The sequence below is a fragment of the Penaeus japonicus genome, unplaced genomic scaffold (genome assembly GCF_977035675.1).
Source record: "Penaeus japonicus unplaced genomic scaffold, GWHDUDI00000001_assembly GWHDUDI00000032, whole genome shotgun sequence".
NCBI lineage: Eukaryota > Metazoa > Arthropoda > Malacostraca > Decapoda > Penaeidae > Penaeus > Penaeus japonicus.
The window spans coordinates 19,487,685-19,515,184 of record NW_028234434.1 but is presented as its reverse complement, the minus strand read 5'-3'; the positions used below and the strand labels follow the sequence as shown (position 1 = coordinate 19,515,184).

General features: G+C 45.5%; 2 protein-coding genes across 3 annotated transcripts in view; one reads left to right on the top strand and one right to left on the bottom strand.

Moving 5' to 3' along the window:
• The window catches only part of LOC122246960 (uncharacterized), an 80,211-nt gene extending 59,611 nt beyond the window's left edge, over positions 1–20,600 (top strand). Inside the window, exons 3-6 of the mRNA XM_043005817.2 lie at positions 3,653–3,824; positions 15,957–16,148; positions 16,564–16,672; positions 16,848–20,600. Coding sequence (XP_042861751.2) covers positions 3,653–3,824; positions 15,957–16,148; positions 16,564–16,672; positions 16,848–16,961 — 587 coding nt within the window. The 3' untranslated portion in view covers positions 16,962–20,600. The remainder of the gene's footprint in view (positions 1–3,652; positions 3,825–15,956; positions 16,149–16,563; positions 16,673–16,847) is intronic.
• A 793-nt stretch (positions 20,601–21,393) lies between these two features.
• LOC122246961 (uncharacterized) lies at positions 21,394–27,370 on the bottom strand. 2 transcript variants are annotated; one of them, XM_043005818.2, is made up of 4 exons: positions 27,309–27,370; positions 25,023–25,086; positions 24,806–24,890; positions 21,394–24,625 (listed from the first exon to the last, which is right to left on the bottom strand). In XM_043005818.2, the coding sequence occupies exons 2-4, from the start codon at positions 25,045–25,047 to the stop codon at positions 24,190–24,192; spliced, it is 546 nt and encodes a 181-aa protein (XP_042861752.2). In that variant the 5' UTR covers positions 25,048–25,086; positions 27,309–27,370; the 3' UTR covers positions 21,394–24,189. The 2 variants fall into 2 exon arrangements, with proteins under 2 accessions (XP_042861752.2, XP_042861753.2); XM_043005819.2 differs by lacking the exon at positions 27,309–27,370 and adding an exon at positions 25,386–25,581.
• Between the last annotated feature and the right edge of the window lie 130 nt (positions 27,371–27,500).

Genomic DNA, 27,500 nt, shown 5'->3' with positions numbered 1-27,500 from the left:
AAATAAAAAGACGGAAGAATTAGAGACGAAAAAGAATGAGAAGATGTTTGACTTTGAGGGTATTTTGTTCGGCGCGCGCCCATATATCCAGGGTCGGCGGCGTGTTTTGTCAATGCTGTCTTTTTTTTTTCTTCTTTTTTCTTTTGGTTTGAGGTTTTGTATGTCTGTCTGTCTGTACACATGTCTCTGTCTGCCTGCTTGCCTGCCTGTTTGCTTCACTTTGTAGATACTTAGATATGAAAAGGCGAGGAGAGAGGGAGGGATTTTGAAAGGGAATAGAGGAATGTATGTGTCTCTCTCTATGTGTATGTAACTGTGTCACGCCCACACGTATGCTTCGAGATAAAAAAGAGGTTTAAAAAATGGGTCAGACAAGGGGTAAGGGAGACGTGCAAGACAGACGAGGAATGTCGGCGTGTCTTTACCTGGCGAGTGTCGGCAGGCAATTGTCACATCGTAAAAGTTTATCAACCGCGAGTACTCCTTCTTTTTTTTCTTTCTTCGTAGCCTTTTCCTTCATCTTCTTGGCGAGGGTACGAAGGAAGGAAGGTAGAAGGGGGAGTGGGTAGGGGGTAGGGGGGGTAGGGGAGGCCATAAGTTCGATGGGTAGGCCTACAGGTGTACTTCTCAGGCTTTAGTGCCATAGCGATTGGGGTACCCCTTCCCCCTCCACACTTGTCTTTGCTGCTCCTGGTGCCCAGATGTGAGGATGCGTCCGCTGGATTTACACATACGCACATTTATATGATGAAACACTGCCACACTGTTTTATTATATCTGTATTGTGTACGTTACTGTGTTTGTGTTTTTGTGATTCATGCACATATATGTATATGTATTTATACATACACATACGTACATACGCATACCTACACACACACATACATAAATACATATACATACATACATACATACATACATACATACATATAAGAAATATATGTGTAAACATATATTTGAGGCGAGGCGAGCGCATTTTTTGAATTCCCCGAGTGCACCGTTTGGCAGCGAGCCCGACTGTAGGCTGGGCACCGCACCTCAGGTCAGGGGTGGCGATGACTCACGAATCCCTTGGTGGAAGGCCGTAGGAGGGAAGGTGAAGGGGCAAGGGTACGGGAGGAGTCCGTGCCATAAGTAGGGTCATCAGAAACCGTGCCAAGAGCCTGGCTGAGTGCCTGGTCATGCGCGGTGGACGTTGATGCGGCGGCAGAGATTTTTTTGTTTATTTTAAATTTTATTGTATTATTACATATTTTTTATCACAAGTGTTTACAAATTGATTATTTTCTGTTTGTTCTGTCTTTATTACTGTTCCTCTCCTCCTCCTCCTCCTCCTCCTTTTCCTCCTCCCTCCTCCCTCCTCCCTCCTCCTCTCCCTCCTCCTCTCCCTCCTCCTCTCCTTCCTTTTTCCTCCTCCTTTCCCTTCCCTCTTCCCACTTCCTTGTAGCACAGTGTCTGCAGATCCCTTCCGATCGCTATTTCCTGGCCTTCTGCGTGCCAGTCGCCCTCGGCCATGCGCCCTTCGTCTTTCATGTGGGAGGGGAGGGGGTAGGGTGGGGGTGGAGGAGGAAGGTAAACAAGCAGACTGTGGGAGTAGTGGGTGGCGGGGTGTAGGGGGTGAGGAGGGGGGAAGATCAGTGCCCCCCCCCCCTCAGAAGTATGGCGTCATCGCTCATCCTTTCCCCCTTCCTCTCCCCTCCCTCTTCTATTCCCTTCCCCTCCCGTTCCTCACCCACTCCCTCTTCCCCCTTCCCCCTTTTCCCTGCCCCCTTCCTCCTCCTCCTCCTCCTCCTCCTCTTCCTCCTCCTCCTCCTCCTCCTCCTCCTCCTCCTCCTCCTCCTCCTCCCCTCCTCCCACTTCCTCCTCCTCCTCCTCCTCCGCCACCTCCTCCCGCCTCCTCCTCTTTCTCCTCCTCCCTCCACCACCTCCCCCCTCCTCTCACCTCCACCCCCCCCCTCCCCTCCCCCCACCCACTCCCCCCTCCGCCTCTTTCCTCTTCCCCTCCACCCACTCCTTCTTCCCCTCTCTCACCTCCACCCCCCCCCTCCTCTCCCCTCTGTCTGCACCATGGCCACCTGGCGACCTTACAAGGATGGCGGAAGGAGCCAGGGAGGTGGGGAGGGAAGAGAGATGACCAACAAGAAAAGTTATTTTGTTGTTTGCGGGTCTCCCCATGCCTTTCACCTCCCCCCCTCCCCCCTCCCCTCCCCACACACTTCCACTCTTTCCCCCCTTTTTCTCCCTGGTGCTTCCTGTGTGCCTGCAGGAACGATATGGTTTGGAAAGCCATGAGAGAGAGAGAGAGAGAGAGAGAGAGAGAGAGAGAGAGAGAGAGAGAGAGAGAGAGAGAGAGAGGAAGATGAAAGAGTAAGAAAAAGATAAAGAAAGAGAAGATGGAGAAAAAAGAAGAAAGAGATAGATAGATAATAAAAGTATTTAAAAAGAAATATTACATTTTTGGAAATGTGATAGCATCCCATTTACTCCCGAAGCCTTAGTGTGGAGACGTTCCATGTGAAGTCATCGGATAGTCTGCCGGCTGTTTGGACCTGCCGGTTTATTGGACGCTTCGGCTTGCATGTTTCGCTTGTTTATGCTTGTTTGTGTGGGGTTGTTTGTTTGTTTTATTTGAAGGTGTGAGTGTGATTTGATGAGAGTTGTGTGTGGTGTCTGAGCGCCGTCTGATTTCTTCTTCTTCTTCTTCTTCTTCTTCTTTAAGTGTTATTGTTGTTATGTTCTGTTTGGTGTTGTGTGATTTGTTTGTTTTCTCGACACTGGAGAGTGTTTGGGTAGATTTTTGGAATATTTTTTTCCTCTTTTTGGAAACGGATACATTTATTTTCTATTTTCTTTTGTGTGGTCGGTGTTTATCTTCCTCCGTTTCCTTCTGTTGTTCTTATCCTAATTTTTATCATCGTCTCGTATCTTTTTTCTTTTTTTTTAAGTGTTATTACCCGGTTTGATATTTTCTAACATTAACCTATTTTCTTGCTTATTTTCCCGTTTTTTTTTTCTAACATAAGCTATTTTTTCAAACGTCTTCTTGCTTAGTTCCATTTTTTCCTTAACATAATCCTTAACTTTTTCTCCTTGGTTGTTTTCTTTCTTTTCAAACGTAATCCTTTTTTCAAACATAACTTTTTATTTTTTGACGTAATTTTAATCTGGTTTTCTTCTTGTTTCTTCTTTTTTCTAACAAGTTACTCAATTTTTTTCATCCTCTCTTCCTCTTCCCTGTTTTGTTTTGTTTTTCTTTTCTTTTTCTTTCTTTTGCTTTGTTGCCTACTTTACTTTTTTCCGAACTTTATTTTTTTAGCCGGATTATACATTTACTTGTCCCAGTTTTTTCAAACCTGATTAGGCAGTTTTCGTCTGTATCGAACTTTTCCCCATATCCAATTATTTTCTCTCCCCCCTTTTCCCCCAACATAACCTTATCCTTTTATTTCTCACCTCATTGCAGAAGGATGTTCTTGCCTAATTCTGTTTTTTTTTCTCCTAAAATATTCTAATGATTGCTCCTCCTCCCCCACCTTCCCCCCCAACACAACCATCTTCATTTCTTCCCCCTTCAACACCCCAACGATCCTCATATCCCCCCCATCAACACAACCCGAACCATCCTCATAATTTTTTTTCCTTCTCCTTACAGAGGGATGTTCCTCGCGGTCGACCCCGAAGCCGCGGCCGCCTTCGCCCACGATGCGGCCCAACATCACATTCCAGACGTACTCCTGCCCGCCCGCCTACGCCGCCTGGTACTGCCTCAACGGCGCCACCTGCTTCACCGTCAAGATCGGGGAGTCGATCCTCTACAATTGCGAGTGAGTAGCGCGGTTGTTTTTTTTATTTTTTTATTTTATTATTTTTTTTTTTTCCAGGTGGATTTTTTATCATTATTATTAGTAGTAGTGGTGGTAGTAGTAGTGGTGGTATTAGTAGTAGTAGTGGTGGTGGTAGTGGTAGTAGTAGTAGTGGTAGGTTATAGTTGTAGGTATCGTATCGTTGTGATGATGATTATCGGTATGATTGAGATCATTATCATTGTTGTTGATGTTCCTTAGGTTTGATTATTACTTATATGTTTACTCTTTTGTTTGTAAATACGCGTACTGGTATACAGAGGTGGGTAGGGAGAGAGAGAGAGATAGAAGGAATGAGTGGTAGAGGGAGGGAGGAAGAGGGAGGGGTAGAGGGAGGGATTCATTATTAAATCAAGTCTTATTTTTCCATTTCTCTTGTCCTGCAATCCTCAGTCTCATCCTGCATTGAGAAACGGGCCAAGCCTTATGTCACGCCTCGCGCAATTAGAGAGTAGTGTTATGGATTCGTGAGGAGCTTTTAGCGATATTTTTAGCCTATCGGGCGGGCGGGGGGGTGGGGGGTGATCGGATGGGCGCGGGCGTGTGTAGTCTTGGAGTTGATTGGAGAGGAAACTCATACTTGCTGGAAGGATCATTGAGGGCGTTGGGTCTTTGTGAGTGATTCGTGAGTGGGTGTGGGCGGCGGGGGAGTGGGGGTGTGGGAGGTGGAGGGGTTCGTTGACGTTATATCTTTTGTTACTGTTTTGCTTGTTTTCCGTTTTTTCTTTCTTTCTTTCTTTCTTTCTTTCTTTCTTTTGCCTCTCTTTATTACCACTTTTTCTCCGCGTCTCGTTATTTTCTTCCTGCCTCCCTTTTCTTCTTCCCCTCCCTTGCTTTCCCTCAGTCTCCTCTCCCTTTTTTTAATTCTTCCATTCCCTCTTTCTCTTCCCCTTCCTTTCCACCCTTACCCTACCCTCCCTTCCACTTTCATCCTTCCTCCTCTTCTCCTTCCCTCCTTCTCCCCCTCCCCTTCCCCTCCCCTGCCCTCCCCTCCCCTCCCCTTCCTTCCCCTTCCCTCCCCTTCCCTCCCCTTCCCTTTTTCTTATACCGGCCGCCCAGCCCCGTCGCCGTTCCCACGACTGACCCACATCGCGACGGCCGCCCCACGACATAGCGGCCGCCCATCTGCGCCGTTCGGGGTGGGGGGAGGGGAGGGGAGGGGGTCGCGTGACTGTGCTTGATTTTTATTGTGTGCGCGCGCGCGTGATTTCTGTATGTTTATTTGTATTTGTTTATGTGCGTATATATACATGTATATATATTTATTTATTTATTTATTTATATTTATTTATTTATTTATATATATATATATATATATATATATGTATATAATATATATAATATATATATATATATATGTATATAATATATATGGTTCGTAGCTAAAAAGACCTTTCAGCAAGTTCATCCGTTGCTCCCCCTCCCCCCCCCCTCCCTCGCCGGCTCTTACATACAACGTTATTTAAAGAAAAAAATCTGGCTATACACTTGAGGTTGCTCATAATCCGCCCCTTCCTGGAGTATGAATAGCACTCAAATTTCTCTCCCTTCCCCCTCCTCCCCCTACCCCCCGTCCTTACGCCTGCTCCCCCTTCCTAACCCTCCTTCCCTCCTTCCCTTCCCTCCCCTCCATCCCCCTCCTCTCTCCTCTCCTTCTCTCCCTCCCCCTTTTCTTATTTTTCTCGTCCCCTCCTTTCCTTTCCTCTCTCCTTCCTTTCCTTCTCTCCCTCCCTTACCTTCCTCCTCCTCCTCCTCCCCCTCCCATCCATCTCTCTCCCCCTACCCTCCCCCCTACTCCTATCTTTATCCCTTCCTCCCCCTTCTACCCCCCCCCCCTGCTCCTATCTTTATCCCTTCCTCCCCCCTCTACCCCCCCTCCCCCCTGCTCCATCTGAGACGTGACTGTCACCTCTCGTCAGAATGCGAAATGGCGGAACGAAATCTCATGTGAAGCTTGTGGGCCTTCCCCCTCCCCCTCCCCCTCCCCCTCCCCCCTCTTCCAATTCTTCCTTTTCTTATTTCGTTATTTTCTCTTCTTTTTTTTTTTGTTTATTTTATTTTTTTTTTTCTAGGAATAAGGTGGGAGGGCAAGGAAGGAATGGCGGGAGGGAGGGAAGGTTTAAGGGAATAAAAAGAAGAGAGATAGAATGGGGGGGTGCTCTCACTAAAAATACCCCCTTTTTCTCCCACTAAATACTTCCCTCCCTCTCCACCTCCCCGTCAGCCCCACGCTCCCCTCCCCTTCCCCTCTCACTCCCTCCTCCCCTTCCCTCTCACTCCCTCCTCCCCTCCCCTTCCCCCTCACTCCCCTCCCCTTTCCCCTCACTCCCCTTCAGACACTCCCCTCCCCTTCCTCTCCCCTCCCCCTCCCCCTCTCCCTCTACACACACTCCCCCTCCCCTTTCCCCCCTACACACACTTCCCTCCCCTTCCCCTTTCCCCCCTTACACACTCCCCTCCCCTTCCCCTTTCCCCCCTTACACACTCCCCTCCCCTCCCCTCCCCCTCCCCCCACCTACACACACTTCCCTCCCCTCCCCTTTCCCCCTACACACATTCCCCTCCCCCTTCCCCCACCTATACACACTCCCCTCCCCTTCCCTTTCTCTCTCTCCCCCCTCCACCCCCACCCCCCGCTCCCCAGGGATACGCTGGTAATTGATACACGCTGATTGGTAGGATTATTCGCCCCGCTGGCTATTGAAGAGGCAGTTTTCCTGTCGCTCGCTTCTATTTTCGGATTGGGAGGGGGGAGGGGGAGGGGTGGGAGATAGGGTGGGGAGGGAGGAAGGGGATTTAAGGTAATGCTTGAGGAAGAGGGGGGTGGGGATGGGAGGGAGGGTAATGGAAGGAAGGAAGGAAGGATGGAAGGAAGGATGTGAGGGGGAAAGTGAGCGAGAAAGGGGGAGAAAGAAAAGAAAGGAACAGAGAGATAAGAGAAAGAAAGAGAGTGAAATAGAGAGAAAGAGAGAATGTTGTTATTTGGTCTACGGGATTCAAGTGAGCGGATTACGCCCGCGATGAGCTTTCGGGCCCGGTCATTTGCGGCCGATTGAGTCCCCGGAGTGGATTTAGAGTGCGGGGGATTTGCGACAATACCGAGAGGATTATCGGATGTTTCTCTTTCTCTTACTCTTACTCTCTCTCTCTCTCTCTCTCTCTCTCTCTCTCTCTCTCTCTCTCTCTCTCTCTCTCTCTCTCTCTCTCTCTCTCTCTCTCTCTCTCTCTCTCTCTTACTCTCTCTCTCTCTCTTACTCTCTCTCTCTCTCTTACTCTCTCTCTCTTTCTCTCTCTCTCTCTCTCTCTCTCTCTCTCTCTCTCTCTCTCTCTCTCTCTCTCTCTCTCTTTCTCTCCTCTCTTACTCGCTTTCTCTCGTTCTCTCTTATTCTCTCTCTCTCTCTCACACACACACACACACACACACACACACACACACACACACACACACACACACACACACACACAAGTATACATTGTGTGTATACCTATTTATGCACGTGTGTGTTTAGGCAAAGAGGGAAAGGGGGGGGGGCTATATCCGGCGGCCTAAAGTATATTGATTACATTGATTGATAATACTATTGATATTCGTGACTCTTCCGTTTGCGTGGTAGGGAAAGAGGAAGGGGGAGGGCGAAGGGGAGGAGGTGGGGGGTGAAGGTGAAAGGGGGAGGTAGTGAGGGCTTTGTGCGTCTCCTTCTGTCTCTTTCTATGCCTGTTTCTCTCTTTTTCGTTTGTCTTTTTAGCTTTCTTTTTTTTTTCCTTTTCCCTTTTTCTCTCTCCTCTTTCCTCTCATCTCTTCCTTTTTTGCCTCTTCTCCTTTGCCCCCCCTTCCCTTCTTCCCTCCTATATCCTTTTCATCTCTGTCCTTTCCTCCTTTCCTCTCCTTTTCTCCTCTCCCTCCCTCCGTCCCTCCTTTCCTCTCTCTTCTCTCCCCCTCCCTTCCTCTCCTCTCCCTTCCTCCCTCCCCCCCCTCCCCCCCATCATAGAGTATTGCATTACCTGCGGGCGGACCGGCGACCGATAACACATGTGCCGCGACATGATATCCCTTGGTATGTGTTTGTGTGCGCGTGATAACACATGCGCAGTGACATGATAGACGCCCCTATGTCGCGCGGGAGGGGGGGGGGGCACGTGCTTGAGACTCGCTTTTTTTTTTGGGGGGGGGGGGGGTGAGAGAGAGAGAGAGAGAGAGAGAGAGAGAGAGAGAGAGAGAGAGAATGGGGTGGGTGGGGTGGGGTGGTGAACTGATGATGAAGTGAAGGCATAGGGAGAAAAGGAGGGAAGAAGGTGGGAAAAAAGGTAGTTTTTAATATAGTTGCTATAGCTAGTTCTCTCACTCACTCACTCACTCACTCACTCACTCACTCCCCTTTCTCCCTCCTCCCCTCCCCTCTCCTCTCTCTCCTTCTCCCCTCACCCCATCCCACCCAAGAAATAAAACCTCACGAACAATCCCTCCCCTCCCTCTCTCCCTCCCTCCCTTCCCTCCCTGCCTCCCGCTCCCTCCCTCCCGTCAACGGAACCTGTTACGGAATCATCAATCTAAGGGCCGGCGACTTCTGAATAAATCTCCCCGACAGGCGCATAGGCCTCCGGTTCAAACACGCAGTCACGCACCGCACCCGACCGTCTTTCGGGAGAGGGGGGGGCGAGGGCGGGGGCGGGGGGTTCTCTCGGGGTCCGGTTACGCCGCGAGGTTCTTCTTCGTTCCTTTTCTTTCTCCCGTTTTGCGTTGCGTTGCGTTTGCTCTTCTTGTCGCTATCTCCATTCGCTTGTTTGGAATTATTATTGTTGTTATTTCTTTTGCGTCCGTTCTCTTCGTCTTCCATAATTTCTTATTTCTATCCACCCTCCCACACGAAGGAAAACAGGTAGGAAGACATAAACAGGGGGAGAGAGAGAGAGAGAGAGAGAGAGAGAGAGAGAGAGAGAGAGAGAGAGAGAGAGAGAGAGAGAGAGAGAGAGAGAGAGAGAGAGAGAGAGGCCGTTGTGCGTGCGTGCGTGCGTTAATAGAGCCCCAAAATGAAGTGTGAAGAGACTTAGCGGGCGAGGGCGTCCCACCCTCGGTCATTCGGGCCTCTCCGGCCGTCCCTGGCGTCAGCCTTCCTTCTCCTTTCAGAAAAAAAGGGAAAAAGTGACCAGATTTTGGGGTTGGGGTGGAGGGGGGGAGGAGGGAGGGATGGGGCCATGTGGTATGGGGGTAGGTGGTGGAGAGAAGGGCGTAGTGGGGGAGCTGGGGGTGTGGGGGCACCCATGGGCTCTCATTGGGGAGGAGTAGGGAGGGAGGGTGGGTGGGTGGGTATCTCCGGTGCGTGTCGTGATGCCCATCCGCGGAGCTTTTACGCTGTCCTCGACCGGGGACCCTTTCCGCGGGCCGACCGCAAGAATTGGCCCACTGGAGCGCTCTTTCCCAAAGTCGGCCGGCCAGAGGAGGGCTCGTATATTTCTCTTTCTTTCTCCTTTCTTTTTCCCCTATTATCTTTCTATCTCCATTTTTCTTCCTCTTTCTTTCTTTTATTTTTCTTTCTCTTTCTTCCTTTCTCTCTCTCTCTCTCTGTCTCTCTCTCTCTCTCTCTCTCTCTCTCTCTCTCTCTCTCTCTCTCTCTCTCTCTCTCTCTCTCTCTCTCTCTCTCTCTCTCTCTCTCTCTCTCTCTCTCTCTCTCTCTCTCTCTCTCTCTCTCTCTTTTACTCCTCTCCCTCTCTTACTCCTCTCCCTCTCCCTTTCCTTCTCTCTTTTTCACCACATCTCCCTCCCTCGCTCCCTCCTTCCCTCCACGTCTGTCTCTTCCTCTTTCAGAGTCGGTTAACGCGCTTATTTTATATAGGTAACAAAACCTGTGTGTGGGATGGGGGCGGAGGGGAAGGGGAGAGGGGGAGGTGAGTTTGAAAGTGAAAAGATGTAAAATGGGTTCTAAACGTTTAGAGGTTGCCGTGAACCTGTGGAAGGGGGGGGGGGAGGTCACCTGGCGACGCGGGCCGGGCGGCAGGTGTTGGCATTACAGGTGTGGGTGTTTCGTCACGCGTTTCTCGCAAGTGTTTTCGAGGAGGAGATGGAGGTGGATAAGGTGGAGGAGGGGGAGGGGGAGGGGGAAGGGGGAGGAGGTGGCGGCGCCGTCACGCGCTGTGAAATCCTGGCGGTGCACTTGTCTTGTGTCTTGACCTGGAGACCTTCCGCTCGTCTCCTCCTCGCTGACGCCGCCCTGGCCTGGCACCCCTCCCCCTCTCTCCTACCCTCCCTCCCTCCCCAACCCCCAACCCCCAACCCCCTGTCTTCCCCCGATGTCTGTAGATACTCTTTTTAAGTTTTCTGTTACCGAAAAGCAGATCGGGAAAGGGTTAAATGAAACGACGGATTTCGCAGACGGTTAGGAGCGTCGAGTGTAAGCGCAGCGCATGCGCCGTGACAAAGACGGGCGCTGGAGTAAGGACGGCGGTCTCGACGGTGGCTTCACACGCGGAAGGGAGCGGGGAGGGGGGAAGGGAGATGGAGGGAGCGGGGAAGAAGGGAGGAAGAGGGAGGGAGGGAGGGAGGGCTCGCCTCGGCTCCTCCTGGTGTACAAACTAACTTACAGACACACAGTCGCACCTAACCATAATTTGCTAACCTTTCCCCTCCACAACCCCCTCCCTCTTCCCCCCCCCTCCCGTCCTCCTCCGCTTCCTCGCCGGTATTAGCGCCGCCGTTGCTGCTGCTGTTGCAGAGTTGCTAGCGAGGCTGGGAGAGGGGAAGGGGGGGGGTCGGGGAGGGACCGTCGCCGACCTGCAATCCTTGTAGTAGCCAACCCCTGTCAACCCATTCCCTCGGGCTCTCTGCTGCTCGCCCCGACAGTGCTCCTTCTACCTCCCTCGCGCGCGCGCGTTTATGTGTAAGTGTATATGTATTTGTATGTGTGTGTGTGTGTGTGAAAGAGAGAGGGAGAGAGGGAGAGGGAGATAAAGGGCGGTTTGGCCGTGTGTAGTTGAATATTCATGGTCCGCCCCTCCCTCCCTGCGGCACCACTCCTGCAGACTGACAAACAAGCCTGACGTCAGTGTCAGTCTCTAGTGTGTATGTATGTATGTAAGTAAGAGACCCAGAAGGAAAGAACGAAGATGGAGTGACGAGGGGGAGGGTGGAGGGTGGAGGGGCATGGGGCGAGGAGGAGTAAGAGGAGAGCCTGGAAGTGTTTGTGTGAGAGTGCGTGGCGGGCCCGGGGAGAGAGAAGCTCGCACGGCGGGCATGCAGGCAGGCAGACCAGCGACTTCCGGCCCCACCACCTGACACTTCCTCCACCCGCCCGCACTCACTTCTGCCCCCTCTCCCTGCCCCCTGCCTTCTCCTCTCGCCACTCTCCCTGCCCCCCTGCCATCTCCTCTCACCACCCTCTCCCCTTCCTGGCTCCTTGCCTACCTTTCCTCCTTCTCTTCTCCTTCTTCCTCCTCTTTTCCTTCCTCCTCCTCCTTTTCCTTCCTCCTCCTCTTTTTCCTTCTTCCTCTTCTTCCTCTTCTTCCTCTTCCTCCCATTCTTCCTGTAAGCACACCGCCTCCAGTACGGAAAGTCCTTGCGTGGTCATGATAAGGAAAGGAACGAGAGAGGGACGAAATGGAAAGGAAAGAGTGAGATGGAGAAAGACTGAGAGAAGAAGGAGAGATAAATGAAGGGAAGGGAAGAAAGTCAAGGAAAGGAAAATAAGAGAAGAAAGGAAAGAGGAGGGGAAGAAAAGAGAAGAGAAGAAAGGAGAGGAAGAGAGGAGAGGAGAGACGAGGCGGAGAGGAAGAGGAGGGAGGAGAGGATAGAGAGAGGGGAGGGGAGGGGGAGCGAGAATGCACAATGAGACGGACAGTACCAACATCCCGGAGTTTCCGAACTCGTGAATGAACCGCTCGCACGCATCCCAAACCGTGTCTGTGGTCGCGGCTTCGACGGAAATGTCAGAGAAACAACTACCGAAACGAAAGCGAGAGGAGTGACCGAGATCTATGCTCTCGTTAGAAAGATTTTATTCCCAATCAGTTTTTATTATTATTATTATTATTATTGTTGTTGTTATTGCTTTTTGTTGTTATTAAAAGAGGATAGGGAGTGGACGCCAGGACACAATCATTTGCGGATGGACACGGGGTTGCAAGGAAGTCGTCGAGATGGACACGGAGCCTGCGAATTGGGCGCAGGGGCTGAATTGGGCCACGCGTGATGGGCGGGGAAGTGCGAGGCAGCGCGTCATCTTGGCCATTTGCCAACTCATTTAGAGAGAGAGAGAGAGAGAGAGAGAGAGAGAGAGAGAGAGAGAGAGAGAGAGAGAGAGAGAGAGAGAGAGAGAGAGAGAGAGAGAGAGAGAGAGAGAGAGAGAGAGAGAGAGAGGGAGGGGGAGAAAGGGGAGGGGGGGGGAAGATTGGAGTGTATGTGTGTCCTTGATTATGTGATCCTATAAACACCGGGCAAGGATATTAATCCGAATGAACATTTTACAATCAACAAAGTTACGCGCACGATTGGTAGATTTGATAAGCCTTGCGAGTCTTTGAGCGTACGCAGACCCTCCACATACGCACGCACATTGTTTTCATTCAGTAGTATTGTACCCCTCCCCCATCCCCTCCCCTCCCCTCCCCTCCTACCGCTGCTGGCACTCAATGGTGGACGCCCATTCTGGTATTTCCTTCCTTTTGCGATCCTAAACATTACCGCCCACAGCTGCAGGTCCGGTGGGTGGGAAATGGGTTATGCTGTTTTTTTGTTTGTTCGCTTGGTTCATATATGTTGTTTTTTTCCCCGCTTTTTCTTTTCTTTTTTCTCTCCTTCCAAGGTCGTCTGGTTATTTGTTCTTTTTTTTTTATTTCGATTTGTTTTTGAGTTTGCTTGGAGTAGTTTGTATTTAAGGTGACGGTTGTTTGCTTGTTTTTTTCTTCTTCTTCGCAATATCGAGCGAACTAGAGGGGGGGAGGGGAAGGTTGAAGAGGAGGGGGTGTGGGGGGGATGATTGATGCCACGGCTCGCTATCTGTGGCGGGTTGAAATCACCGGTCCGTGAGCAATATCTTTTTAATTTATTTATTTATTTCTAGTTCTAGTTTTTTTTTTATAGTCTTCTCAGTTTGTTTTATTTTCTTAATAGTCTTCTCTGCTGCCCTCCCTATCACCCTCATCTTCTCTCTTCTCTTTTTTCTTTCTCCCTTCATCTCCATCTCCCTATATCCGTATTTCTCCCATTCTCTCCCTTTCCCCCCTCAATCTTCCTTACTCTCCCATCCCTTATCTATCCTCTCTCCCTTCCCTTATCTACCCTCTCTCCCTTCCCTCGTCTGCCCTCTCTCCCTTCCCTCGTCTGCCCTCTCTCCCTTCCCTCGTCTGCCCTCTCTCCCTTCCCTTATCTACCCTCTCTCCCTTCCCTCGTCTGCCCTCTCCCTTCCCTTATCTATCCTCTCTCCCTTCCCTTATCTCCCCTCTCTCCCTTCCCTCGTCTGCCCTCTCTCCCTTCCCTCGTCTGCCCTCTCTCCCTTCCCTCGTCTGCCCTCTCTCCCTTCCCTTATCTACCCTCTCTCTCTTCCCTCGTCTGCCCTCTCTCCCTTCCCCTTTCTCTCCCTCTCTCCCTTCCCCTCCCTCTCTCCCTTCCCCTCCCTCTCTCCCTTACCCCTCTCTCTCCTTCTCTCCCTTCCCTTATCTTTCCCTCTCTCCCTTCCCTTATCTTTCCCTCTCTCCCTTCCCTTATCTTTCCCTCTCTCCCTTCCCTTATCTTTCCCTCTCTCCCTTCCCTTATCTTTCCCTCTCTCCCTTCCCTTATCTTTCCATCTCTCCCTTCCCTCGTCTGCCCTCTCTCCCTTCCCTCATTTACCCTTTCTCCCTTCCCTTATCTTCCCTCTCTCCCTTCCCTTATCTACCCTCTCTCCCTTCCCTCGTCTGCCCTCTCTCCCTTCCCTCGTCTGCCCTCTCTCCCTTCCCTTATCTACCCTCTCTCCCTTCCCTCGTCTGCCCTCTCTCCCTTCCCTCGTCTGCCCTCTCTCCCTTCCCTCGTCTGCCCTCTCTCCCTTCCCTCGTCTGCCCTCTCTCCCTTCCCTCGTCTGCCCTCTCTCCCTTCCCTTATCTACCCTCTCTCCCTTCCCTCGTCTGCCCTCTCTCCCATCCCTCATCTACCCTCTCTCCCTTCCCTTAGCTACCCTCTCTCCCTTCCCTCGTCTGCCCTCTCTCCCTTCCCTTATCTACCCTCTCTCCCTTCCCTCGTCTGCCCTCTCTCCCTTCCCTTATCTACCCTCTCTCCCTTCCCTCGTCTGCCCTCTCTCCCTTCCCTCGTCTGCCCTCTCTCCCTTCCCTCGTCTGCCCTCTCTCCCTTCCCTTATCTACCCTCTCTCTCTTCCCTTATCTGCCCTCTCTCCCTTCCCTCGTCTGCCCTCTCTCCCTTCCCTTATCTTTCCCTCTCTCCCTTCCCTTATCTTTCCCTCTCTCCCTTCCCTTATCTTTCCCTCTCTCCCTTCCCTTATCTTTCCCTCTCTCCCTTCCCTTATCTTTCCCTCTCTCCCTTCCCTCGTCTGCCCTCTCTCCCTTCCCTCGTCTGCCCTCTCTCCCTTCCCTCGTCTGCCCTCTCTCCCTTCCCTCGTCTGCCCTCTCTCCCTTCCCTTATCTACCCTCTCTCCCTTCCCTCGTCTGCCCTCTCTCCCTTCCCTCGTCTGCCCTCTCTCCCTTCCCTCGTCTGCCCTCTCTCCCTTCCCTCATCCACCCTCTCTCCCTTCCCTCGTCTCCCCTCTCTCTCTTCCCTTATCTTTCCCTCTCTCCCTTCCCTTATCTACCCTCTCTCCCTTCCCTCGTCTGCCCTCTCTCCCTTCCCTCGTCTGCCCTCTCTCCCTTCCCTTATCTACCCTCTCTCCCTTCCCTCGTCTGCCCTCTCTCCCTTCCCTCGTCTGCCCTCTCTCCCTTCCCTCGTCTGCCCTCTCTCCCTTCCCTCGTCTGCCCTCTCTCCCTTCCCTCGTCTGCCCTCTCTCCCTTCCCTCGTCTGCCCTCTCTCCCTTCCCTCGTCTGCCCTCTCTCCCATCCCTTATCTATCCTCTCTCCCTTCCCTTATCTACCCTCTCTCCCTTCCCTCGTCTGCCCTCTCTCCCTTCCCTCGTCTGCCCTCTCTCCCTTCCCTCGTCTGCCCTCTCTCCCTTCCCTTATCTCCCCTCTCTCCCTTCCCTTATCTTTCCCTCTCTCCCTTCCCTTATCTTTCCCTCTCTCCCTTCCCTTATCTTTCCCTCTCTCCCTTCCCTTATCTTTCCCTCTCTCCCTTCCCCTCTCTCTCCCTCTCTCCCTTCCCCTCTCTCTCCCTCTCTCCCTTCCCCTCTCTCTCCCTCTCTCCCTTCCCCTCCCTCTCTCCCTTCCCTTATCTTTCCCTCTCTCCCTTCCCTTATCTTTCCCTCTCTCCCTTCCCTTATCTTTCCCTCTCTCCCTTCCCTTATCTTTCCCTCTCTCCCTTCCCTTATCTTTCCCTCTCTCCCTTCCCCTCTCTCTCTTCCCCTTTCTCTCCCTCTCTCCCTTCCCTTATCTTTCCCTCTCTCCCTTCCCTTCTCTTTCCCTCTCTCCCTTCCCCTCTCTCTCTTCCCCTTTCTCTCCCTCTCTCCCTTCCCTTATCTTTCCCTCTCTCCCTTCCCTTATCTTTCCCTCTCTCCCTTCCCTCCTATCCCTCTCTCCCTTCCCTCATCTCCCCTCTCTCCCTTCCCTCGTCTCCCCTCTCTCCCTTCCCTCCTTCCCCCTCTCTCCCTTCCCTCGTCTGCCCTCTCTCCCTTCCCTTATCTACCCTCTCTCCCTTCCCTTATCTACCCCCTCCACCTTTCTTCCTTGTCTTCTCCTTTGCGAAGTGAAGAGTAGGGAAAGGGTTGTGGCCGAGGCGTGGGAGAGGCGGAAGAGAAGGGGCTCCTAGTGCCTCGGTGCCGGTGGAGTGGCACTCAGTTGAAGGGAGAGCAGACGGTATTATTGAGAGTGCCACCTGCCAGACCGTCGTTGAAAAATCGACATTATCATTATTATTATTATTATTATTATTATTATTATTATTATTATTATTATTATGATTATGTTATTTTCCTCTGCGTATTTACATGGTGTGCGCGACTGGAATTGACAATGCCTTCCCTCGAACAGGTGTGCGGACGGGTACATGGGTCAGCGGTGTGAGTTCAAGGACCTGGACGGGTCTTACCTGCCGGCGCGGGAGAGGGTGCTTCTCGAGACGGCGTCCATCGCTGGAGGGGCGACCGTCGCCTGCGTCTTCGTCTTCGTCATCCTCTTCGCTATGTATGTCATCATGCAGAAGGACAAGGACAAGCGATGCAGGTGAGTTTTCCTTTGGACAAGGCCAGCTTTTTGTATTGATACGAGTGTGTATGTGTGTTTGAGTATGCGATTGCGCACGCGAGTGATTGTGTGCGGGCGTGGCGATGCGTGTCGGAAGTGGGGTTGATGCTCCCGGCGCCGCGCAACCACCGCAGCTTCCCGAATCTCACGGGATCTCGCTCATGCGGCAATACCGCCACCACCGGCAGCGGCGGCGACGGTACGCCTTCCTCAGCAGGCAGTACCTCACGCGCCTCGCAGAACAGAAATTGACCAAACGGTGTTTTTCATCGCAGACGCACGCATACAAACACAAATAAAATCAGCATTACTTCTAATAAATTTGTAATGTCAAGTATACTTTTTCACTTGATCCATATACCTTTATCCTCTAAAACAGTTTTTGTTCTTCCAGGGACTCGGACGATGGCCGAAACAACGACCGGCAACCATTCTCTGGGTATCAGAACCCACGGCCGGAAATATTTCGAACTATTAGTAACCCTTATGCTCGCACCATTGAGGTAAGCTAATGGTATTACGCTCAGAATTCTTTACAATAATGAAAGAAAGTACCTTAAAAGAGATTGTGCAACCCGAATGGATCTATTTACATATAAAAATGTGGAAGTGACTTGTTACCAAAGTTCACATTGATTTCCTTCATTATTTTAATCATTCTGATTTTCTTTTCTGTAGGAGCTTAGTCACGTGGAGGTGCAGCCAGCCAGTGGTGCTCCCAGTCCCAACACGGACAGCACAGCCACCAGTGGGATGGACACCAACAAGCAAAGTGCTTTAGATCCTTCATAGTGACACCCACCATATCCATGGTGCAAGCACACATCTCTAATGGACATTACGCAGTAAATCCTGTGTAAGGTGTAACGACACTAGGAAGATTAAAATTACTCGGGCTCCTTGCTCCTGCAGGGTGGCATCCCCACTTCCTTTGGTGCTCTTGATAGTACTCAGCCAACATGGATGTCTCGCTGTTTATGCCTAGGAGGGTTGAGTGATTGTAAATGCATGTGTATGGCTCTGAAGCAAGCCAGCATAAATAGACACTTCTAGAATCTTATGTAATGAGCGCATTTCTGTGTGGATGGTCTTAGGGTCTCGCGGGGGTCTTTGCCACCTGTCTGGCCACTGATGCTGATTGTGACACATACTCATTTATCTCAAGATGCCTGTTATGCAGTCTTTTAGATTCACAGAGTAATATATAATGTTTTAGTGTTTACCATATATATGGTCTGCCTTGTGTGTATATATAAATAACAGTTTGTCTTGAAAAGGTGCCTACTCGCACATATGCCCTCCTTACTAGGCTTGTAAAGCTCGCATCTAGCTGTCACAGATATCCAGGGCGTCTTGTTTACTCAGTGTGGCCCATAGTTTGTCTTTGGGCAGTGACGTGCGACACCTCGTAGACTATTAGATGTGAGTGTCTTAGCAAAAGTGTCACAGCCGTCCATGTGGTTCTTAGGTAGTCCAATTTGTGTGTAGGATCCAAAGAAGAACTCCAGTCATCTATGAAGCTTTTTTCATGGTTGTTTATTTATAAATTTGCACAGTTTATTTTTCATAGATGTAATACCCATTTATTTTCATGCTGTGCTTCAATATTGCATTACTGTACATTCCCAGCTTAACAGTTCCCCTTGTGTGAGGGTCTGGCAGGCTGCTGGCCACCTATTCCAGACAATTCCATTAGGTCCGTTCCATGATGCAAACTCTCATTATTGTGGTCATTAGTGCAGGCAGTGAAACATACACAGCCTTTGGTATTAAGAATCTGAAATGTGTTTTAGACTAGTGCGCTGAAGCCATAATGACCACGGCACTGAGAGTTTGCAGTACCTCTGCCGCTGTGTCCCAGGAGTTGGCACTCGGGTTACTCCAGCAGGTTGGTTGTATTAGGATCCCGTACGGAGTGAGTTGTACCACAGGTCATTATTTGCCTCATTATTGTTCTGCACAGCCAGCTAATCTCAGGGCCAGAGCATTAGTTCCCCCTTAACACAAGGCAGTGTCATCCTGTTTGTCATAATTATTCTTTGTTCAGCACTGCCAGCCTGCAAGCATGTTACATCATTGCTCTGCATTAAGGATATCCAGTTTCAGGTTAGGAAGTTGATGTGTACATATTGTAAAGAAGCAGATAAGACTCTTGACAGTGGATGGGTTACCAGAGGTCTGTCACACACTGATCTAGCTCAGGCCAATAAGTAGTCACTATTTATGTTTCCATTTGGCCGATGTATCAGTGTAAAAGAGGGTAGACAACTCCCTTGTAGCAGCTTGTACTTGTAGCTGTGAAGCACCTCTGGTACCCCCTCCTAGAGCTATATACCGCTTAGCTTGTAACATTTGTAAATAAAACTAGCAGATTATTAGCTTATTGCTGATCAGCTTTTTCTGTAAGATTTCTCTGCTTTATTTGTAACTTTCAATTATTCCTGATATAGTATTGATTATTTCAAAAAAACGGTAATAAGATTAAGGTCGGACTTTACCATGAATCTCGGTTGCTATTAGCACTGCTACTGTAACATACCTCGCAAGTTGCTCTGGGGATGAAGGCTACTTTTCGTTTCTTTGCAATGTGAAGGAAATGCATTTTATTCCATAACTTTATTTTGTAGAATCTGGCACTGCTTGCTGTTTAGTGCTTTTGGATAGTTGACATTTGTCCAGGATATGTGAGGGATAAGTTTTTTGAGGCTGTTTCCCCTTCATGCTCAGATCAATTTTATTAGTAACAGTGCTGAAAGTGACTTCAATTCTTAGGTTCATTTGTGTCAGACTCACAGGAACTGCAATTCAGCATTTGCAACAGTTGTTTAAAGCAGTTTATGTGTATAGACAAGGCACTCAGCTTGTAAAGGTTCCTATCATGGTATATCATAACTGGTTCAGTCTTAGGTCTCGAGTCCTAGGGCAGTAAGTCACAAGTTCATTTATTAAGGAAAGTTGTTTCACTGAGAATAACCTTTTGTTTTCTTTAGCTTAACCAGTGTTGAACTGCTTGTCATGGTTAAAAAAAATTGGTTCTTATCGATATCTTGCTTCTTATCCTGGTTATAAATTTTTAATGGCTTCCATATTACTCCCAGAGGAATAGCAGTTGTCACCCTTGTACCTAGAGTTTACTGTACATTGCATCCAAAAATATTAATGCTTTGTTGTGTACATTACCCAACCAAATAGTCAAAGCCCCTGATATGCACCCCTGCATATATACCTGTAGTGAAGCCGATGGGTGTTAGTAGCAATCCTAGGAGTAGTATTCCATAGTTAAAAGATCACTGAGCAACAGAATAGTATTACCCAAATGCATAAACTGTATGTTCAAGGGAAAAGGGGTCTTTGGTGTTGTCCTAGCCTCACTACCTCTGATTATGCCTTGCTAGTCCACAGATCACAGCTTTAACATCATATACATTTTTTAAGTTGTGCAAAAAAGCAAGCAGGGGTGCTCTCTTCACATGTTGTTCCTAGGGCAGTGAAATACCATGGAAGTTAGAGGATTAGATCACAATATTAGGGAAAATTAAGAAGAAAATAAAGCTTCCTTTATTTCCAATGTACTCAGATCTTTTAAGAGCCATTGTTCACTTGTTAGATTGGAAATTGTAATACCTGTCTTGAAAATCATAGCAAAGTTTTCTTTAAAAATCCATGATGGATTTTTTTGTTACTGAATGCAGTGCTATGGTGAATTATTGGTTATAATGTAATTAAGGTTTCCTAGTTGTGCTACTCCTTGTTTTAATTTTAGGTCAGTACTAATGTTCTCACAGTATTGTAGTGTACTGTCAATGCATATCAACAATGCAGAAAGAATCTTTTCACTCGGTAGACACAAGGATATAAATCACTTTATTATAAAATTTATTTTTAACATTTTATGCAGAAAGTTTAATATATAGTGTCTTAGTCATGATGGAAGGCTCATTAGCACAGTCAGAAAAAAATGTTCACAGACAACAACAGACAGAAGAATGGAAAGACAGCGAGAGTAACAATTCTCTTTGCAACATAAGAAGGCTTGAGGCAGTTGAGCTGCTCAAGTAGGTTACCAATGAGTTTCATTATCTGAAATTTAGGTGACTGTAGGTTGTACCCAGGCTTGAAAAAAATGTTATATGTGGATTATTTATATCCAGTTACTTAATTAATGGCCTAAGAACAATACTCTCTTTGTCTCTGAAAATATCCTCTTATTTGTTTCCTCTTTTTTTATGAATAAAGAGTAACCCCTTGTAGGTTTGAGCATATCAAAAATATTTGGATTCCAGTTGGTTGCAGCTTGATTAATCAAAGGGACTTGGAAATGGATGATAGCAGCTGATTATTGTCTGTACAGGAAGATGATACAATATTGTTATCCAGTGTATTTTATTTTATCAAGTTACTGTCAATAGAAGAAATAAAGAATTTGTTACAGTGAGTATTTGATTTTCCTTCTAATTTCTGTTCCTCTCATCCCCCTCCCCCCAATAAAAAGATAATAATAATAAAAAAAAAATTGACTATGTAATTTGTAATGGAATGGCAAAGCAAATATTAGAAATTCCTTTAAGTCTATGAGAAGGAAGAAATCAAATTATCAAAACAAAAAGGTCTTATTTGGATTTGATTATGAGATATTACATCATTTCTGGCATGGAATAAAAAAAAAGCCCAAAAGATTGTCAGGATAAATGACTAAATCAATAAAGTGTACCTAGGTAATTCCAGCATTTTATCATCACATCCAAGGAACATTTGTGCTTTTCAGTATAGTCACAGTATACACTTGAAATATCAACCATTATAAAAGGTCACCATAGGTAAAAATTATATCCAGTCTAATTTTGATAATTGTAAATTATTAAAGTACCTACTTATATAAAAAATGCAGAAGAGACAAAACTCCTGCAGTAACAGCAGTAATGTTATGCCACTGTTACTTGTCAACTAGTTGCCATATGGCAAAAACCTCAGTGTCTTGTTCATCTCAAACTACTGCTGTCACGTCCTTTGGGTATTCATAATGATAACCTCAATGTATTTAGTATGTCATATATCATGGAATACCAACTTATATATCAGTATTCATTTGCTTAAAATATATAAACATAAAATAGTCTTATGCCTGAATTTAATAGTTTAATTCTCAGATACAATTATATTTCCCTTGGATTCAAAAAATTACTAAACTCAACATATCTGGTTATAGGTCAAGAAAAAGCAAAACTTGGCATTGTATGTTTATACAAATATGACAAAATATGTGGATAACACCGTTTATATAAATTTGACAATGTGTAGCAAAATCTCATAATGTTCAGTTATTAACTTTAAAAACACAATGGAGTCATTAATGAAAGGAAAAGGGAATATTTACCTTTTCTGTGTCAAACAAATCACCCAATAGTGGCAAGACACCATTAAAAAGAAAAGAAAAAAAAAAGCTTCACATTAACAATAGTGAAACAAATATTTAAGTTATGAAAAAGAATCCACTTCAACAGTCCTAACATTTATAAGATATTGCTGAAACAAAATGCAATCTTATCTTACAAAACCATCCTTAAAAACTATGACTACATAGTCTTAAGATTCAGCCTTTTTACTATGGCACAGTTAAAACATAAATGCAATTGATGATACTGATTCATTTAAAATTGTACTTTCCAGATCTAATAAAATAGTATTTCTAGATTAACAATATAATTTCCCTTAAATGTAACATATTTCTAGGGAGCTGCACCAGATAACATGTTTGAGGAACTTGTATGGCCTACGCAGTGCTTTTATATAAAGGCCTATGAGCCTTGTCACCTGCAGAGGTTGATGTTCCTCTCTCATCCTAAAGAACAAAAAAAGCACTACACAATTGCACAAAGGCAATTCCATTAAAACAAGACACTTGGTTGGTTCATTACAATAATATCAGGTGGTACAACAATGGAAATTATCAAAGTAGAACAAGAACATTTTAACTCACAGTACTATGACTATTATTTCTTTATGTTATTACTGGTATGAGACTAGTCAACTCAAGCACATGTATGTTAAAAACTATAAAGATAAACATGCTCCTACATCAGAAAAGACAATGTGCTGGAAAAGCAAAATTAAAATAAAACAAAGAAATATGACAGATAAAAAGAGACAGAAAGAATATGAAACAAATTGGGAATTGCACACATTGTAAGAAGAGAGAAAGAGAGAGAGAGAGAGAGAGAGAGAGAGAGAGAGAGAGAGAGAGAGAGAGAGAGAGAGAGAGAGAGAGAGAGAGAGAGAGAGAGAGAGAGAGAGAGAGAGAGAGAGAGAGAGAGAGAAGAGAGAAAAAAAAGAGAGAGAGAGAAAAGAGAGAGAAAGAGAGAGAGAAAGAGAGAGAAAGAGAGAAAGAGAGAAAGAGAGAAAGAGAGAAAGAGAGAAAGAGAGAAAGAGAGAAAGAGAGAAAGAGAGAAAGAGAGAAAGAGAGAAAGAGAGAAAGAGAGAGGGGGGGAGGGAGGGAGAGGGGAAATGGCACAAGGAAAATAAACCGAGGTAAAACACTGGGGGTAATGAGCAATGAAAAGAGGCTCTAGTTCAAGCCTTACCGTACATGGATCCAATAATAGGGAAATTGCGAGCTAATAAATTCCTTACTGTTCATGCATTGAGAAAAAACATACTCCTTAAATTAATAGCAAAATCAAAACATCAACATACTATTAACATGAATATCAACATTAAAAAAAAACAAAAAAAAAACAGTTCTTTACCATTACCAACAATAATGATAAATATAAATATATATAAAAGATTTTACACAGACCTTCTAACAGTCATCATATATTTGTTTTTATACAGCAAGAACCAAGGGTTTGTATGCCCCTGACTAGATTTGTGGTATGGTAGCACTTTGACTTACATTAATGGCAATCAAAGGAACACAAGATTACTCCGAGTGCTTCATTGCACCCTTACGTAACGTGTTGGATATTAGTAATGTGTAATTTACGGTGTGGATGCCATTAGTGAGGAATCCATTCTTGCTTATAGTTTCTCTTTATCTTTGACGCATCTAAATTTTGCAGGAGAAATATTGAAAAAAAAAGGATATGAATACCTAGGAACATTATACATGAAAGCCTGTCATTTTATCTTGAATAGAAAGGATATATTGTTTAGCACATGCAGAGGTGAAAACCTGTTTGGATTTATGACTAATATAATATACTATAAAAGAATGACTATTAATATAAAAGAAGCAGAAGTGCAGTGAGAAATAAAACAAAAAACAATTTGAAAAATAAATACCAAACAGATTTCCAAGAATACAACAAACTGTAAATATACTATATAAATATGTAACTGTTATCTAGATGCAAACAACAGAACTGAATGCAATGTAAGAATAAAATAAGTGAATAATCCAACATGCAAAATATTCCTTCACAGGTATAAAAAGAAAGAAACTGGTCTTAAACAAAACAGCTTCAGCTTAACCATACATAAAATGTTATTTCCTAGGATTTTGAGTATTTGCTGTCTGTTCAAAGGAACTTCAAATGCTGAGATAGGAGAGAAAAATAACAAAACTGTTTATAAAGCTTCTCCAAAAGTTCACATGCCTTAAAATTAATAATACATTTCTTTTATTAGAAAAGAAAACCATAAATTGGGTTTCCTATGAAAGTTCCAAGTAACTGAACTTTACATTATCAAGGCAAGGCAAGTTCACTGGTAACCAATCACTTAAGGCATATAGAGAAAATACTGTATAAAAGATCTATGAAATACATTTCCCATGTTTATATAAAAACAGGTACCTGGAAGCCTTAAATCTATGCTCAAGCATTCATTTTACCAATGAATATCTTCAAAAGTTTCTCTAATAAAATGTAATGACTAATTCTCTTGGTAAGCTATCATTTCAAAATACTGCTTTTAGGAAGACGCTGGTAATCCGAGATGACAGATCTCTACATCACTTGACAAAGGATCTTTAACCATTGATGCCATATAGGAATATATGGGATGTATGCAGGATGGGATGCTAGCCAGAGAGAGTAACTTCAAAGCATCCTCCTTGTTGTATCTCAGTATGTTTAAGATTGAGGTTTAATAGAAGATTCTTAATAGCAGGCTTGACTTTGGCCACTCCTTCCTTACTGTGGAGCCCTCTGCCTGTGATGATTCTGACCTTCTCGTACTGCCCCCAGTACTTCTGAATGAAGGCCTCGGTGGTCTGTATGGCCTCTCTGATCGTCATGCTGTGTAGGTCTAACGTTAGATAACCGTCTTCAAACCTAAATACCTGTTTAAATGGTCGGTCCCCATATTTCAGAGGTAGGTAATTATCTTCTGATGCTGACACAGGGAAATACTGGGGAGCTGTGGGAAGCACTGGATACTGAGGAACGGTTGGTGGAAGAGGTGCACTTGGGGTTATTGTGTGTAGATCCTCAGCTGAAAGAGCTGGCTCGAGCCTCCTGGAGTACACATGTGATTGTGTAGATACATTAATTGTGTATTCTTGTTAATCACTTATGTGACATTTGCTCAAACCTTTAAAACTACAAAATTCAAGATTTTGGAGAGAAGCATCTTAATTAGATTTCATGAAACATGTAATTGAAATACCTTTATCAATAGAATGGCAATACACTCACCTCTTGCGTTTGCAGGGACAGCATGTGTAATCAGCAAAGAAGAGCCAACATAGCACCAATATAAAAAGAGCCAATAGGGTCACAGCTGAAAATAAAAACCATTCCTCTTCAATAAACTTTGAAGCATACAAAGTCGAGGATGTAATATAATCCCATCTCAACTGAGAATCAATCAACATCTATATTTCCTTCACTACAAAACACCATAATTTCAAACCTGGTATCCACAGCCAGTTCATCATGGTGGTGGTGCAGCAGTTTGCTGAACGAGTTACTAAGACCTGAAAGCAAACAGGTAACATTAATTTTCTTCTACTACGGAAATAAGAAAACCTTCATAGTCACCTTAGTTTTTGTTTATCAACCTTATATAAACCCGTTTTCTTCAATCTTCGATGTATGCTTCGGTCACACTCATACAGTAACGCAGCTCAATTAAAAGCTAAAAGAGGGAAACCTTGATGATAATTACCTCTAGTATCAAAGGGTCCTCAATTGTGCATACACATTGAATAATAGGAATGAAAAATAGTAATGCAATAAAAGAGTAATACGATAAAATAACAAAACCTATGCTTACCTTATTTTGATGGAAAGTTTTTTATTTACTTCACCCCAACCACCTTCAACATTGTACTTGGGAGAAAACTTAGCTAAACCCATATGAATATCAGACATCATTTGCTTTTTTACTCCCCTTTCTCAACAATACTCTGATTCATTGGCTTTCTTATCATCAGAACCTCGTCTTGAACTCATATTGCTCAATCTTGAAAGAGAAAAAGAGACAGAGAGACAGAGGGAGAAAGAAAGAAAGAAAGAAAGAAAGAAAGAGAAAGAGAGAGAAAGAGAGAGAGAGAGAGAGGAAGAGAGAGAGAGGAAGAGAGAGAGAGAGAGAGAGAGAGAGAGAGAGAGAGAGAGAGAGAGAGAGAGAGAGAGAGAGAGAGAGAGAGAGAGAGAGAGAGAGAGAGAGAGAGAGAGAGAGAGAGAGAGAGAGAGAGAGAGAGAGAGAGAGAGAGAGGAAGAGAGAGAGAGAGAGAGAGAGAGAGAGAGAGAGAGAGAGAGAGAGAGAGAGAGAGAGAGAGAGAGAGAGAGAGAGAGAGAGAGAGAGAGAGAGAGAGAGAGAGAGAGAGAGAGAGAGAGAGAGAGAGAGAGAGAGAGAAGGTGAGGGGAGACTAATTCAGTGGTTACAAGCTAAATACAATAGTGATCCAGAATTGCTGACACCTCTGGTGATTTATCCTCAAAGACAGAACCAGTCCAAGCTCTATCTTGCCAAATGTACTTATGCGCGTTTGTTGATCTTCATTGGAGCACAAAGCAAAGAGGTCAAAATACTGGTTGATGCACAACTACTCTGGTCAATTACCCATAAAAGAAAGAAAAAGTATTCAGAGCATATTTTGGCAATTCAATTTTTTTTTAAATTGTGGTTGAACAGACTGTCCACCATACATTTCAGATTTTACTCTAAAAAGGTGAGAATATGGTTTAATATGTCCACATCCAGAGACTAAGCCCAGAAACATTTTTCAATCAAATCTTCAACTGAACAGAAAGTTAGTCTAGGACTTAGATGTCCCTCCTAACTTACATCAATTTAGAATCTCACATGAACTATTTGGTGTCATGGGAGGAACTGTGAAAAAAAAACTAATAATCTAACCAATTTCTTGATTATCTTTCTATGCATTGGAGTCGTTGCTTCAAAGTTCATGTTTATCTTTTTTTACCCAATTAGCAATTCTAGAGATATGCATTAAGATGATACAAATGTTTATACAAATAAATTGGTTTCATCCAAAGTTTGTGCACCGAGGCAGAGGCTATTTTAATGATGGCCTATATACCTTAGTAAACATTTATGCAATTTTGAAAATCATCAAAACTACACAGATACCCATCTGTATTGCACCTAAAATTATACATACATTGACCAAAAAAATATATGGATACAACATCTAGAGAGGATCCCAAAAACACTCCTAGAGGAACACCAAATTCTGCTTGCATAAATCATAAAATATTACTTGTAGTCTCAATAAACAAATGTTTCCATTCTATCCTAACTTGTGAAAGAACTATATAAACGCACACTTATTATCTCTTTCTCTTTATCTACAAATATTAGGGAACCTAAATACATTATCTCACATATAATACTTGAACTTTCGCTAAATACCAAACCCTTCCTTTAACAAAGAAGTTCATAATAGCAATAATATAAAAAATACACATTATACCCCATACCAACAAACATAAATAAATAAAACAACATATTGAATAACGATAATCACAGTAATTGTCACGAAAGGAGGTTACGTTTTCCTTCAGTTCGTGACCTTGTCTCATGTTCTCTCGTCATTTCCCCGTTTAACGCTTGATTAATCCGGAAATATCAATGTCTGCCTCTTTAATCCCCATATAAGTAAGACGTCATGTTCTTATATGTCACGTTCGGCTCGGAAATCAAGCGAAAATGTCAAAGGTTGATAGAACTTACCAATTACCAAGCTGTTATTGTGTTGTTGGTCCCGTTTTTCTAGCATGGAGACTGGATTCGTGGATTCATGGAGCGATTTTTTTTTTTTTTTTTTTTTTTATGGCTGTTTTGTATGGCATCCTTTCTTTCTTTTAGTAGGGAATCATTGGTCTAATTCCGAGAATACTTGCATTTTACATTTGAAATTGTTTA